Source organism: Mytilus trossulus, chromosome 3, assembly GCF_036588685.1.
Source record: "Mytilus trossulus isolate FHL-02 chromosome 3, PNRI_Mtr1.1.1.hap1, whole genome shotgun sequence".
Classification (NCBI taxonomy): Eukaryota; Metazoa; Mollusca; class Bivalvia; order Mytilida; family Mytilidae; genus Mytilus; species Mytilus trossulus.
Window position 1 is genome coordinate 15,390,822 of NC_086375.1, and position 16,801 is coordinate 15,407,622.

Here is a 16,801-nt window from a genome sequence, read left to right on the forward strand (position 1 = left end):
TTTAGCCCATACTTCTATACATAACTCTCTTGTTTTGGAAATATTTCTAAAAGTTCACCGACAAGTTGTTTTTTAATTTATCTACTGAATATGGAAATAACGTAATAATAGTTTGAAGTCTAGATAAAAGGCCAAAGGCAATGTGGAACGTTATTTGTATAAGATATTTGATTTCACGCTACGATAGTACTATTTTGAAAGCAGGACTATTTATATAAAGGTGATATTTAAGTTAAAAGTTTTCAAGTGCTTCATTTAATATTCTGATTTTTATTGCATTTTTTGAAGAATAGATTTGTAATAGAACTATAGGGTGATAAATACATTAAAGTGTTGTCATACATAACTAAAGTGACAGTGGTAACAAAAGTGCCGACTGCTGAGACCATAATACGTTACACAATTAGTGACAAAAGCGATCCTCTGGGACCATCGTACATTATACAATTAATAACAATAGTAAGGAAACAGAAGACTATTGAACCTAGGGACAGCTGCAGATACTCCGCAAACTGCAATTTACATTCTAATTAAAGTAGGCCCCTATACACTGACGACTTTATATGAAATTAATGACTGATGATTACTATGCAGTTTTACAAAGCCGAAATCAGCAGTTTCATTATTCATAGTCCTCACCAGCCTAAAGGCTGCTTGAACCAAGCTGTCATCAATTTCCGTTGATAACAGTTTCTGTCCGCTATTGTTACTTTTACAGGAGAAGATTAAAAATTATTTCTGTATAAAATTATGTGTCCCACGGGGAGTAAAAGTGTAAGACACTGCCGTGACAAATGATAATAACAGTACAATTCAGACAAATCTAGAAAAAAAATCTAATTACAGCCATTGATATTATTGTCAATGTAACACTATTGGTAAGGTACAGAACATGTATTACTAGAAAATAATCATAGATTAATATCTGATATAGAACTAATTCACTCCTTCTATTTAATTATATATCATATAGTACAGATAGACTTGACATGTAGTATAATTACTAATATATATCATTCTATTTATTGTCCCCATAATTATTTTTCTTTTTTCTCAAATTGTACATTAAGCAATTTCTTTTTTCTCAAATTGTATATTTCGCAATGACACCTATATATACAAAAGAATTTTAAGATCCCTTTTAAATTATTACCATTAGTTAAATTTTATCAATCAAATCTAATAAAGGTCTAAAAATAGGATTTTGTAAATTAAACATATGCATTATTGTAAAGAACAAACACATATGCTGATATGGTGCACCACAAAAGCTATAAGCACCCAATCAGATGATTTAACCTATGACCTTGATATCAAACATTAAACAAAATTCCTCCCCTTCTACTCAATTTGGAATCCCTTTACCATTATTGGCAAACACTGCATACAAGTTGCAATCGTTGTCCATCAGGTTTAAGAATATATGAAATTAGTAAATTGTTGACACAGACATATGCCTCACCTTAAGGCCTGTGAAACATATAAAAGTTTCACTCATTATGGCCCCATTAATCTCAATGGTAATGTGATGTGCCATTAGTTATGTAAAAATGCCCTACAATATATCATTGACTTAATTTACCATTAGTGGTTACCATTAAAATTGACTTAAAATAACAAAGAAACTCAAATTATTGTTGCAAGTTGAAACCACCAAGGCCAGAAACAGCAAGCCTAACTCGAAGGAACAAATCTGTCACAATAAACTACTGATTCAACTGTCATAAATTTCATTAAAATCTATACAAATCATGCTGTTTCTATTTTACACAGAACATAATAATTCAAATTGTGTAAACTTTTCAAACAAACCGGATACTTTTATCAATTAAGAGGATTTTTACAGTCTTAAATAATCATTAGGAAAATTGAATTTTATCAAAATATTGAAAAACTTTGGTAATGAGGTGATTTAAATGCATTGAAATAATCATCTCATTTTTCAACTGCAACAATGCATATTGAATTATACCAAACTATTGAACTTTAAAACAAAAAAGTTTTTCCTAAATTCGATTTTCTAAAAACTTAAAATACATGATATGTACAAGTATATGTATGAATGTCAATTAATAATATAATTGTATAATCTTTAACTGGCAACCTCTGAATTCAATATTTTTATCATATTACTGAATTTTTTTATGGGTGTACTTGTCTAAAGATAATTTGCATTAAGTTTATCATTTTATCATCTTTTTTTCTGCAAATATAGAATACAGTCAATAAAAGGTGTCCATGGACATGATGCAACAAAAGTCAAAAGCTTGAGACGAAGAATAGATAAAGGAAAATACTGAATTTTATCAATACTTATAAGAAATTAGGTCACCATCTTATTTAAATACTACATTATGTTTTTATCTCACTACTGTAACATTAAATTTTTATCAAATTATTGAATTTTATCAAAAATTCTAATCCGAACTGCACTCCATAAACCACTTCACTGATTGAATCCATATCAGACATTATCAAACCAGTATCAGTTAAGGTATCAGTCCGATCAAGGTGACATGGGAAAATTTCCAACTATCTTTTACCGAATGTAAACAAACACCTGATATTTTTTTACATATTGACCCAAGGTCTAAGGGAGATTAGAAAATATTTATATAACCATGTACCATCAGTAAAAGTAAGAATGATCGCTGGTTCTAAACAAAGCAAAGAATAATATGATCAATATAGAGAAATCTGTGGGGTAAAAGTGTCTTATACTAGTTAAACGATCTATTATTATTGAGTGACAAGCTATAATCTGCACATGGACTGGTATCTTAATCTCTCTCTCTCTCTCTTAAGTATACAAGTACATGAATTAGTATAAAAAAGTCTCCATTATGTTTACTAGTGTGCTCATGTTAATCTTGCTTTATACAGGCTCAATTCTATAATAACATGTACCATGATCTCTCTATCCCCAGGATACATGTACATGTAGTTAATCTGTTCACTTCAATAAGGTCTAATATATATATAAACCTATACAAAATACATGTACATGTATGTAATCTTTCACTCTATCCATGTTCTCATTTTTATAAATCTCTCTCTCTCTGCTTACCATGTACATTTTTCAAAGAAAAAATTCTTTGTAAGATTTTTGCATACATGTACTTCGGAAGTCTCTATCAAATGTTGACTATTCACTATAGACTTAATGTACAATTATGCAGAGAGGTTGAAACTTAAACCTGTTAAGGCTGACATCGCAAGTTTCAAATTCCATTTAACATGTTAATTCAACAATTCCACACACTTCCTATTTTGAGACTGGTCTCTAATATCAAATGTATCAAATGGCTTAGAAAATGACCTGCAAGTCCTAAAAAAGGTTATCAAAAGGCAAAGATATTTGCTTTTTCCACAGTGGGAGCACATATGTCAAAATGGGTTTGAACTCTAACTTATTATAGGTCTTCAACTGTAGGGAGCTATATTTAACCAGATTGGCAACCTGTAAGGGCAGAAAAAGCAACAAGAATGTATGTCAACCCCAAGATGACTTTGTTTTTTTGTGTGTATGTGTCTGACATTGACATACATGTATATACCCCATATCTTCAGTCTATCCGTCGTCTGTTAAGAGGGACAAAGGTTAATTCTTAACTATTTTATATCACTGAGTTACGCACATACATGGTATCAATATATGTAAAACAAAAACTCTTAACACTATTTGTGCGATAAAAGTCCGTTTATTTTTACGATATTAATCTTCTCTTGAAATACTTGACTGACAAGGGTAAGCCCACACAATCTTATACTGCTGTGTCGGTAAACAATTTAAATTAAAATTTCATGTTGAAATTTTAATAATGTTCCAAGGGTTTTATAAATGAAAACAAATTTAAAGGAGTCTTTAAATACATTTAACAGTACATGCCTACAAGTCTTTTGTCTCACACCCTTCTCTTTATTTCTTCACAATTTTCATGGCACCAATTTGATGTCTGTTGTAGAGGAGGTCTTGCATTTAAAAAAGTTGAGTGATAATCTTTATTTGCAATTTTACATGATAACTGTTTTGAATTGAGGTGTACTTAATTTTTTTTTTTATCATTGGCAGAACAATTTTTAACCAGAGATCAAGATTTTTTTTTTTGAAAGACTGCTATGCTTCCTTTACTAATAAAATGAACTGCCATGAAGGCTAAATATCATGTGCAATGCCCAAGAAGATTAACACCAGCATGCTCTTTATGGGAATACATTCCACACAAGGTGATTTCTTTAAAAGTCACTCACTGACTCACTCTTAGTGGTGAATTTTCACAGTGAATTCTGGTAATTGTTGGGTAATTGTTGGGTAATTGTTGGGTAATTGTTGGGTAATTATTGGGTGATACTATCATGAGGGTCTGGATGGGGGTTATAGAGTAGAGAAAAATCTCCCATCTTCTTTATGTTTTAAAGACCCACCCCCACCCCTTTTTCATGGGAAAAAAATTGGTTGATTATATAGGGAATGATGATTACTGAAGCATGACTGGAGCAGGCCCTACCATAGGTCAGTCAGTGGGCCCCCTTACAAAAAGTTCTAGATCCGCCACTGAGACCTTTAGGGTCCTCAAGTTATGTCCGATTAATATTTAAAATTTGAAGGCTGAAATTTGATGCAATAGGTATACCAGATCAGGAAGTAAAACATAATGTTGTCATATATCCTTTAATGCTTAAGCTTTGACATTTCAGGAATAATTTGATTTTGACTTATTTTTTCTTGCGCCATCAAAGTTGCACATAGGAAGAACAAGTTAAGTATTCAAATGTTTTACCAAAACCTGAGTAAAAATTTGATTGAGCAGAAGTTAATCGCCTAAAGTGGGCAGGTGGAAGATAACATTTGACTTAAGCTGTGCATTTCTTGTAAACTCATGAACAATACTTTTAATCAATATAATGGTAATCTATTTACATGTATGAACAATTCTTTAATATAATATTTGTAAGTTAATAATCATATTAATAAACCATTTTTCCTATTTATATTTGTTGAAGTGGCATCAAAAATGAAATTTTACACTTGCTTTATTCTAATTAATCAATATATCAGTAATCTATTTACATGTATGAACAATTTTTTAATAAAATATTTGTAAGTTAAAAATCATATTAATAAACATTTTTCCTCTTTTTATATTTGTTGAACTAGCATCAAAGATTAATTCTTACACTATAGAAATTCCCAGCTATTTTTACCCGCTGGCATGTCACTGACATATGTCATTCAATTAAAATTCAAAGCATGTTTCAAAACATTTTAAGTATTACATATTGACCATTTTTATTTGTCTACATATTTTTTTTCCATTTGTGACATCTTGTATGTGTATGTTTATACAGTATTTTCTCATCATGAAAATCCAAATGGATTTTTCTATTGAACAATGGGATTCAATTACAGATGTTAATATTCAATTTTATACTCTCTTCTTTATAATACATGCATTCAAAATCTCCTGCCAATAAATATTGGGATTAATAAAAGTCATCTAAGGCAACTACTATTTAATTTTTGTTCTCCAAGGAAGCACATACAGAATTTTCAATCCAAAAATAATTCTTTGCGTTGCCTTGTCCTACTAGAAAACATAGAAATTAAATTATGGTGCTCTTTACTATAGTGTACTATAATGATGTTATAAACAATTTCATTGCCAGATTGCAAAATTTCTTTTAAAATATATATACACCTTACTTTATATTTTCCAATTCATACCCGTAGCCAGGGGGGTTCGGACGAACCCCCCTTGAAAACAAATGATCATTGTTAAAGTCAATGTTCTGTTCGAATTGTGACTGTTAAAGTCGAGTTTGTGAGTCCAACGACCCCCCCCCACCCCCTTTGAAATTCCTGGCTACGGGCCTGCAATTGACTACTTTATTTGAAATTAAATATCAAACAGAATTTGTGCCTTTCAATTGTTCATACCACAATCTGAAAACAATGTCAAGTTTAATTTGCATTGTTTTGACCTTTTATGGAGAAAAAACATTTTTAAATAATAATATTTTTTTGCTTATTTGACAAATTTTGGAAAAAAAGTACTAAATGGAAGAGACACTTAGTTCATTTCCTTTTACACAATTCCCGATATTATACCGAAAGTATATTTGTTTCCTTTCCCCAATTGATTTATATATAATGTTCCATGATATATTTGTCATTTTAAAGTACCGTTAGATATAAGTATTTGTTGACTTCGACGTTGACTTCCACGGTAGGTGATTAAGTTCAATGACCAAGTTCTTTTACACCTCAACGAAACCATCCATAAAACTTAATTATCATATAAATCATACGAACAGACATTTAAAAAACAAACCGAAACCTGCCCATATTACCATACAAGTGTTCAACACTCTCCGCCTAAAGGATCAAAGATAGATCTAGAATAACTAAATATTAAAAAATCCCATTTATATAGCATACCAATATATTTTCTTTTTTCAACCTATAAATTCAATTTTCATGTCCAAAGTCAAAAACAATGGAGTAATATACATGATATATATAGTATGTTCAATCATACATCAATACAAGGAGAAGAGACAATTGCCTGTTTTTCATCGTAGTTTTTTTTTCAGTTATTGTATTTCAAATGTTTAAAGTACTGATGTTTACATCATTGTGAACTGAATATAGATTATTCTTACTTTGATCCGCATATAAAAAAAGAATTCTTCTTAAAAAACAACAACATGTGGAACTCATATGATAAAGACATGAATTCTATATTTCAAGAAAGTTGTGCATGGTCATTTCAAACAGAACTTTTGTCATGTGTGTTCTTTTAACACATAAATTGTACATTTTATCCATAATACTCTGAGTTTTTGTCTTGGTACCATAATTTGACACTGGCCATAGTCAATTTTCATGGAATTTCATCTCGGGTGATTTTGCTCTCTTGAACCCAATACCAAGGGAGTCAGATATACATGTACCAGTATACATGCAGACAGCAAAACATCTAGTTTGTCCATTCTGTAGAACATTAGGCTTCATGGACATGTACTCATTGGTTTTGTTCACATGGCAAAGTCTTGTAACATTTACTACATACATATTGAACTTACCTTAATTTTAACAATTTTTGCTCTACCTAAGCCATGAGTACACTGTTTTTTAACTGCATTTTTCTGAAGATAAAAATTTAACAACTGAAAAAGAAGTCATATTTTACATTGCTTTTATATAAATTGAACAACCCGGGAATTCTGAAAATGACTCGTTATTATATAATTGAAATAAAACTTCTTTAAACATGTCATGAGCATAAATATTGATTTGAACTTGTAAACTATTTTGATTCAAACACCACCGATGTGTCTAATGTAGACAAAACTTGTTTTAGGTGTAACGAATTATAAGCCTGGCATTTTTTATGAGTTTCTGCACTTATTGCTATTAGATGAATTAAATCTATATTTACAACAAGACATTCACGTTTTTTTCCCATTGTTTACTGAACCATCAAGAATAGAATTTTTAACAATTCGTTTGCTTCCTCTCAGAAAAAGGTCAGAAGGACATAAACTCGTTGAAAAGATTAACTATACTTAATCAATCTTGGAACAATGTTTGATATAAAACTGTTTCGTATTACTGAAAAATCCATTTTTATTTTACCCAGGAAAGTCATACATCAAACATGGCAAATTAAAGAACCACTTCAACTGCAATTTAACTGACTGCTGCTTTCCCAATGCCAAGGACTTGATAACGCAATGTTCAAAGATATTAAAGATATTAAAACGGCAGAGTTTCTAATTCTTCTAGCAAAAACATTAGATTGCAACCTTGGGAAAGTTGAAATACAATACGCAAAAGTTGGTCTAATTATTCGTTACATGTCAATTGTAGCGATTTTGCAGAGTGAATGTTAGTGATCATAGAGGATACACTCTGAAATTAATATCTCTCTTTACTCTCATATATATTAATTCAATGCATACAAAATAAAATTGAGAATGGAAATGGGGAATGTGTCAAAGAGACAACAACCAGACCAAAAAAAAAACAACAGCAGAAGGTCACCAACAGGTCTTCAATGTAGCAGGAAATTCCTGCATTATTTTGAGCTATTACTCACTACTGAAACCCCCCATTCAGCATTCAGTCCTAGAAAGGTTGAAGAAAATTAATCTGCCATAAATTCTTTACTGAGGGACAAACCGGGTTGAAACAGTTTACCCCTTTCTACATGTACAAAATCGTCTCTTTCTTGTATTTTTTATTACAAGTACATGTATTTCACACTTTGTTAGCTTGGATGTAAATTAGTTTTATAAGTGAAAGAAAACTAGACTGCCTTTTCTTCATTTTTACATGAACATTATGTACAACAAACACAATATTTAATTTTCTTGTTTACAAAATAAAGTAATAATCTATACTAAATCAGCAAAACTAACAACTATTTGAGAAATGCAAGAAATATTGAGTTATTTTTGTTTTGTACAGGAAACAATAAAGATTATTTGTAATTTATTAATGTGATGTAACTATTTGCCATAGGCTGAGGCAAATCATCTTTCTTCATGAAGACCACCATAAAAGATCAAAGCGGAAATTCATCCCTATTTTTTTAATTTTGATTGCAGAGAGAGGCATGCTAGCCAATCCAAATCCTTAGTTAGACAAAATTATAAAAAAACATAGATTTACATTCTTATTCTCATGTAAATTATAACACATCAAACTCAACAAAAAAAGGAGATTAATTCTTCTTTTTGGTAAGATATAGCATCAAGACCTAGAACTGAATAAAATGAGCATTTGAAAAAAATAAATTAAACCCAACAACTGCATATATATATTTATATATACTAATTATATATTTAATAGAGTCAATGAATACCCCCATAAAAAGATGATGTGCAAGTCAATTTCAACCAACATTTACTTTAGCTAAAATGTGTCTCGAATCCCCAAAACAAAATATTTAGAGTGTCATCTACTGTGACACAACAAAGAAATCTATTTATAGAAACAGAGTCAGGCTGCCTTCAGGTGACACACTGCCTTTAATTAAGACATAATGACCGGAGACTTTTATCTCAAATGATGGACAAAGCAAAGTGATAAAACGGATGTCACTGGTTCTCAAGTATTGACAACTGCCTCGGAAAAAAATCTGTAAATTACGAGCTGAGAATCGACTAATGTAAAAACTGGCAATGATTCAAGTACGGAATCAATAATATCCAATGAGAAGGTATCGTGTACTAAATTAATACTCCTACATAAAGGGATATCTATCGAAGCTTGTTGCTGATCTTATGGTATGTAAAAGAAATCTTGCCAAGGTCAATCAAACATCTACATACCACCCACTCAAGCCTTTTACAGTTATTTATAACCGACGTTGCATATACTTCTAAATTTATCAACTTCCTTTGAGGCCCAAGGGCAACATTCCATTATCTACATAAATAAAGAGGTAGTTACTTGTAATTTGTACCTATCTAAATAATAAATGTTTCCGTTCTCTTTGTTTGGGGGAGGTAAAGTTATTTGAAAACAAAGGCAATGCTTAAATCAAATTAATACACTATTCTATCCAAAGTTGAGAAAATAAACTGCTTTATAGAAAATGGTCCATGAGGACTTTTTAACCTCACTTCTTAGAACAATATTGATTGGTTGTTTTTCAATGTCCAGTGGCAAGTATTACATGCATTTGCAGAACCAAAACTACAGTTCAGCAAATAAACAAATACAAATAGTAAATAAAAGACTATGACCATATATAGAAATATTTAAGCTAGCAAAGTCAGTGAAAAAAGCTGAAGAGTTTTTAACTTTGCCTATCGAACAACAAATTTGTGTGGTCTCCAAATTAAAAGACTTATAAGTTATAATAATTGTTTCTATTATAATTTTTTAAAAAGCAATAATGCCACATTTGTAACAGTCACCTCCTTAAAATAACAGGGAGTTTTACTGTTTGATAATTCATTTAATATTTGTTAGTCAAGGCCATTGGCAAAATACAAATTAATTAAAATAGACAGGATATGTAAAACATACATGTGTCAAATGACTTAAATATAAATCCTCACATTACATCAGATCTATAAACAAATACAGAACCAAAACAAACTTGTAAAATTTGGTGGCAGTTGTCATTTAATGACTTTTAATGAGTTTAATTCTTCACCATAAAAATACGTTTTTTTGTTGTTATTTTTTGATAAATTAACAAGTTCCATTAAAGGCTTTTATAGCCTTATTTTCCAAAAAATAATTTGTTTACGAAAATGTTGTTATAAATGTTTATACTTTAAAGTATTACTGGTATTTATATAACACAAATGAAGTCTTACTAATAACGGTTTCTAAATAGATTTTTAAGTAAGACTTTAATTTGATATGTGTGATACTAGCGAAGGCATATATTGACATATTTGTATAACGTACTGACTTTTATTATCTATTCAGGCGCTTAGATATTTTAACTTGAAACTGATGGTGTGCATATATTGACGGAACAAATATAGATACAGATATAATTGAAGCAGAATAAAGACAAAGAAGCATCATTGGTGCCAGTCAATATGGCTTTAAGTATAATATGGAGCTAGATCTACAACATGATTCTAAATTTACTTATATGTAATTTCATTAGTACCTGCATTTTTTCAAAATCCAGAGAAGGTCGATGAAGAGAAGAGTCCATAGGTGAAGAATCAGAGGTAGTATTTTGACGATGTCTTTTCCGTGACGATATCGTCATAACTGTTACAGGAGTAATTTGTGTGTGAACAACTTTTGGTGGGGAAGAGCTGAAATTGATGGGCTGAGGTTGTAACATGAATTCTTTCACTTCTTCGTCTGACGCACTATCACAATGTCGATTTGGTTGTAAACGTTTTCGTTTTTCCGCTACGAATTCCTTATGAAGAATTTCTAATTCCTCTTCTGAGCTATGATGCTCAAAGTCTAAACTTTGTCTCTCGTAGTCAGATGTACAACTAATACTGTCCAAGTTGTAGTCAGACGTACAACTTATTCTGTCCAAATTATGCTCACTGATTTCATGTGTTGACCCCCATACTGTTGTTGAATTCTGGTTTACGGGTATTGGTAACGATCGTCTACATTTGTTATTATTAAATTCATCTGAAAACAAAAAATGTTTGAATAAATATCATTTTACTAAATATATTTGTACATTACAGCCAATTGCATTGAGTGTGTTGGCAATGGCAATGTCTTTGGTTAGCTTGCTTGCTAGCTGAACCGTGAAGTCATTATTACCTAGTCCAACAAATAACCAATCTGTCTGTAGGAATAGGCTACTTTGAAAGAAGGGTAGTATACCTTACCTAATAATGACTTCATGGTTCAGCTAGCCATCAAGCTAACCAAAGATATTACCTTAACCTACACACTCAATGCAATCAGCTATAATACATGTATATATATTGATTGAGGGCTGATTAGCAGTCAAATGTCAAATACTACCTGCATACAGGACATATATCAGACTGAAAACTTGATAATAAGATTATGCAATAATCTAGATCTGCTTAGTAGTAAACAAAGATGCTTAATCAGATTTTTAACATCTTAGGTCACAGTCAGGCTTAGTGAGTAATCTTCTCAGTGTTTTTGTGAAAAATAAAATAACACAAATGTAATAAAATAGCACTTTTTGTCATAAGATTATAGCATACATTCATAATTCATATTGAAGAGATACCAGATCAACAACTTTGAATGGATCTTCACACAAGAATCAAAATTTACTTCAAAACTTGAACTCAATTTTATTTTTTTTGGTACGAAAAAACAAAATATAACATAATAAAACAGAATCGAGCAGAACCAGAAGAATATTGTTACAAGATATGAAATGATTTTTACATTAGATTTTTATAAATCACATTTATAAGGACTGTTACTTTCACTACATTGTTTACATGTGTAATTTTAGATGTGTAAACAAAACAACTGTATTCTCTGATTATGTTTTGGTCCAAAGGGTTCATATAAAGACAGGGTTCACTGTTTTATGTATTTAACAATTTTTCTCTCCTTTTTGATTTTAAATGAATTCTTTCCCAATGAGGTATGCCGAAAAATTTCTAACTGTGAAGGTTAATTTTGCTGACACCTTTAATTATTATCAACAAAGTTCACTGTTTATGCATACATGTACATGTATTCAAGAATTGTTACTGATTTTTAACGAATTTCTTTATGATGAAAAAATTTGTTCTGACTAGTACTGTGAAGGTAAATATTGCTGACACATTTAATTATTATCAGGCCAAGATATCATCATACAAATGTATTGACTGCATATCTAAAGAATGTATTGATCGCTCGGCTAATTGATTTAACTGTGCAGGTTCATTGTATCACTTTGGTCAGTAGCAAGGACAAAGACTGGGGTCAAATCCTAGCGTGTCATGCCATCATTACCTCCCCTTCTCACTCAATAACCTGTTTGTCAGGTAATTTTATACTAGACAATAAAACCGTTATTGAACATTAATTTTTAATCAGTTAACGACTGATTTTTAACAAAATCTCAATACAATTCTTTATACAGAATGACAAATATATAACAGATGTGATTTTTTAGAAAAATGCCTGAAGGCCACACAGCTTCATTTTGTCCCTGCTCATTAGAAGTCAGAGCACTTTTATTCTGTCAACCATGAGCTTGGACCATTATCATAATTTCAAATTCAATATCCGTCTGCTGAGGAAAAGGAGGGATAATTAAGTGGGCTTGACATCAATGCCCTACAACAATGACATTTACCCATAATTCTTATAATTAAATGTCTGATTTAATGGCTGCACTTACAAACTCAACACCTGACTAGAATCAATTAAACATTGCATGTTCATTAGTGAAGTGAATTTAGCTTTTATTTGTCAAAATAAAGTAATTCATTATATTTCTTCATTTCGTTACATCAATCAATTTAAGAAAACATCATTTTGTAAATCATTTTGCATCCAACTTTATGAAAAGTTCACCATTCAATTCTGATTTATATCTTCAGTTCATATTAATGATTTACATTGTTCATTCTTATGATTTTTTGGGTTTTTTGTTATGCATCATAAATTGAAGTATATGCTCTACATGCACATTGTTGTCAATTTTAAATTAAAGACTAATGCACAGAGGCGGATTTAGGGGGGGAGGGCCCGGGCCCCCCCTTTTTTCGGAAAAAAATTGGTTGCTTATATAGGGAATCACTGAAGCGTGACTGGAGCAGGCCCACTCTTAGGTCAGTCAGTAGGCCCCCACTTGTGAAAATTCCTGGATTCGCCACTGATGCACATGAAAATAAAGTTTAGTGAATGTTGGTACAAATTGTTAAATCAAATAAAGTTAGGAGCAGAAGTAAATATAAAAGTTGGTAGGATTCTTAAACTTCCACATCACCGTAAACGTATACAACAAAAATTATAACGATTATAGAAAATTTATCATTTAAGCACATTGTACACCCACAGTTCAGGTGTACAATGTATATTGTTATTTCAACAGACTCACTGCCCACTCAAAATAAATTAAATATTTGTAGAAATATTGAAGCATACTTAGCCTAAACACTTTGCAATGTGTAATGTATGTGAAAATTTCATAATGAAAGAAAAAAAATTAAATATTTTCTCTGTAGGTTGGGTAATAAGGCTAACAGAAGTTTTGCTCTTTCTGGGGACAGTGAAAAATGATATAATCCACTTAGCTGCAGTTAAAATTAGTTTAAATTTATTCAATAACTTTAAACACCCAGATAAAAACAAATTGTGTAGATGAAGAGTGCAACAGACATATTTACACCTGTATGCAAATTTGACTGAATTATTTAAAGTCACACAAGTTCCCACAAATATTGCATCACAGATTAAATACATTTTAATCTGGTAATTGAAAAGCGATTGTTGCATGACTTAAAAGGTTATTCTGAGCTAGTCTCTAGAATCATTCATAGCAATGCAAATTCAGCTAAAAAAGTGTATATACATGTATGTATTTCTATTAATGAAAATAAGCTGCTACTTTCCCAGTCTGCGCCAAAAACATTTTCATCTACTTGTCCGGAAACTAAATATCAAACTTGTCCCTATATGACTATATAAAATTTCGAAAATTTTCAGAATCAATATTTACTAGTCAGCGGCATCAGACTAGTGGCTTACTGTGCCCCCACTATCCACTTCTGTTTGAAACAGTAACAAACGCAAGTGGATAGAAGGGGGACTGGTTTTAATCAACAAATGGAAGTTTTTAAAAACCTTGACTGGCTATACAGCCCTTGAACAGTCAGCAGGTTTTAATGGTGATGCAATTTAACCCCTTGCAAACATTTATGGGCCATATGTATAGTCCATCCATGAGTGTCTACCACATTTTTATAAAGTCGGTAAAGTATTTAATACAATTTTTATATTTTTGCAGTTTTTATATTTTTGCAATTTTTATATTTTAAAGACTGTTCCTTTCCTATTATATACAATTATATTATCTCCCCTTCTCTATTATATACAAAATTATCTCCCCTTTTCTTACCTGCTTCTATACAATCATCTTCGTTTTCTTCGTCCGATTCTGTACCTGAGTCTCGATCATCATCTTCCTGCAAAAATATAAAAATTGTACTTTACAGACTTTATAAAAATGTGGTAGACACTCATGGATGGACTATACATATGGCCCATAAATGTTTGCAAGGGGTTAAATTGCATCACCTTCAGAATCATTAAACACGATTAGAGTTAGAATTCATCAACTCTAGACTTTCTTTGGAACTAAGACATCCCTTAAACTCCTCACCTAAGAAAAATTGCCCCCCCCCTCCACCCCAACAAAAATAATTTGTTATTTCTTGCCTGATTATTGTCCCTGTTCATCAAGACAATCAATATCAAGGTTTTGGCAAGTCAACAAAGTCTGATAAACATACATACATATATAAACTAAATAAACAATTAAAGTTGTGTGGGTTTTTTATTTTATTATCTTAATTTGGCCAAGTAGTAAAACCACAGAAAACTTATTAAAGGATTGTCACTATCAAGGATTTGTATAACTTGTCACTATTAAAGTAAAAGTTTTATCTACAGTAGATATTTTTTCAGAATAATTTACAAAATTGAAAAACCTTGATATATATACTGTTTTCTTTGTCCAATAATGTCCAAAAGGTCATATGCAGGTCAAACTGAACATGCTGCTTCTCAAATTAAACAGTCATCAACTTTTTTTTATCTGTTACAGATACACTTTGTAAATTCCTCCATGCAGAAATAATTTTATTTACGACTTGGACCCTTGCCAGTTCTAATTCTAGTATTGCTACTGGTGATACATGTAGTATTTGTACTAAACTATACTGGAACATTGTAAAGATCTGTAATATGGATGATGTTCGAGAGCCTTTGGGGGTATAGTACTGATGTTTGGAGGGGCTCGAGAGCCTTTAGGGTATAGTTCTGATATTTGGAGGGGCTTGATACAGTGCAGGCTCTAAAATTCTTATAAGGAAATCTCTGTAAATTAAGTATTAATATTTTTTAATCGCTATTAAGAGGAATTTGATGGAATAACTATTATTTTAGGGAAACAGATGATAAGACAAGCCAACCTTCCCCCCTCCTCCCCCCCAATTATCATGGTTGCTTGGGAGTAAGTGTTGATGATTGATTGTTCATTGCTTAATACTAGTGGAATATATTTCATGCATATCAAAGACCCAAGAGGGTGAATAAAATCCATAAGGAGATTTAGCGTTTGGCCTCACCCTCTATGGAATTTACTAACCCTCTACAAATCAGTAGGGGTTAGTAGCGAAACCATATATAAATGTTACTTATAATATGTATATATTATAGTTTTCCCCTATTGGAAGTTGACCTAACCAAACTGTATTGATCATACATGTATATGTACATCATACATGTTTAAAGTAGGGTTCAAGGACTGATCAATGATATAATGACTGAAAAAGGTTGTTCCTGGTACTGCGGGGCAGTGTGCCATCTCTGAAGTGTTTGGATTTGTAACCATATTCACAAAGATATTCCTATATTCATATTACATGTATGATACAATACATGATGCACTGCAGATGCATTACTGCCCACACATTCAAACCCGATTACCGGCTATGTCAACAGCAGATGCACATATCATTTCAAACGCTGCTGCACATATTGGAAAAATCCTGCATGGTAATTGGAAACGTTGACAAAGATAGCCAAAACAATTGCGTTAAATAGCAGCAGCGTTAAATAGAAGTCCTACCAATGACTATTTATAGGGTCTTGACAAACTTGACAAAGAGCTAATTTGTATAAGTTTAATTGCTATTACTGGGCATATTTCAATACTTCATGACATTAAAAGGTTAAAATTGTTGCAGCAATATTAGATCACAATGTCAGTTAATAACAAAGGTTATTATATATATAAAATATTATTCATTTGCATGATCTTTTAGATATATCATGTATATATAAATAATATATGAAAATGTCTTTATTATTTTTTCTTGAGGTAATATTTCTTTTACCTGCCAGTGAATAAAGAATTGACTACATTAAAGCTTTAATTCAAAAATATAAACAAAAGAAGAGAAGAATGTATGATTTATGAGGGGAGGCGAGTACATGAAAGTTAAATTACACTTCATAACACCAAATATTTAAAGTATGGTGTTTCAAGATTTATGAGGGGAGGTACATTTGTACATGTTACTCAAATTAAACTTTTATAAGCTAAAGTATTTAAAGTACATGTATTGTGTTTCCAGTGCA

At 31.2% G+C, this 16,801-nt stretch overlaps 1 protein-coding gene across 3 annotated transcripts in view; it reads right to left on the minus strand.

Moving 5' to 3' along the window:
• The window catches only part of LOC134710239 (uncharacterized), a 33,994-nt gene that overhangs the window by 11,143 nt on the left and 6,050 nt on the right, over positions 1–16,801 (minus strand). Inside the window, exons 2-4 of one of the 3 annotated variants that reach the window (XM_063570511.1) lie at positions 14,556–14,622; positions 10,644–11,134; positions 7,087–7,170 (exon numbers count right to left, since the gene is read on the minus strand). In XM_063570511.1, coding sequence (XP_063426581.1) covers positions 7,087–7,170; positions 10,644–11,134; positions 14,556–14,622 — 642 coding nt within the window. The remainder of the gene's footprint in view (positions 1–7,086; positions 7,171–10,643; positions 11,135–14,555; positions 14,623–16,801) is intronic. The other 2 variants (XM_063570512.1, XM_063570513.1) reach the window with 2 other exon arrangements.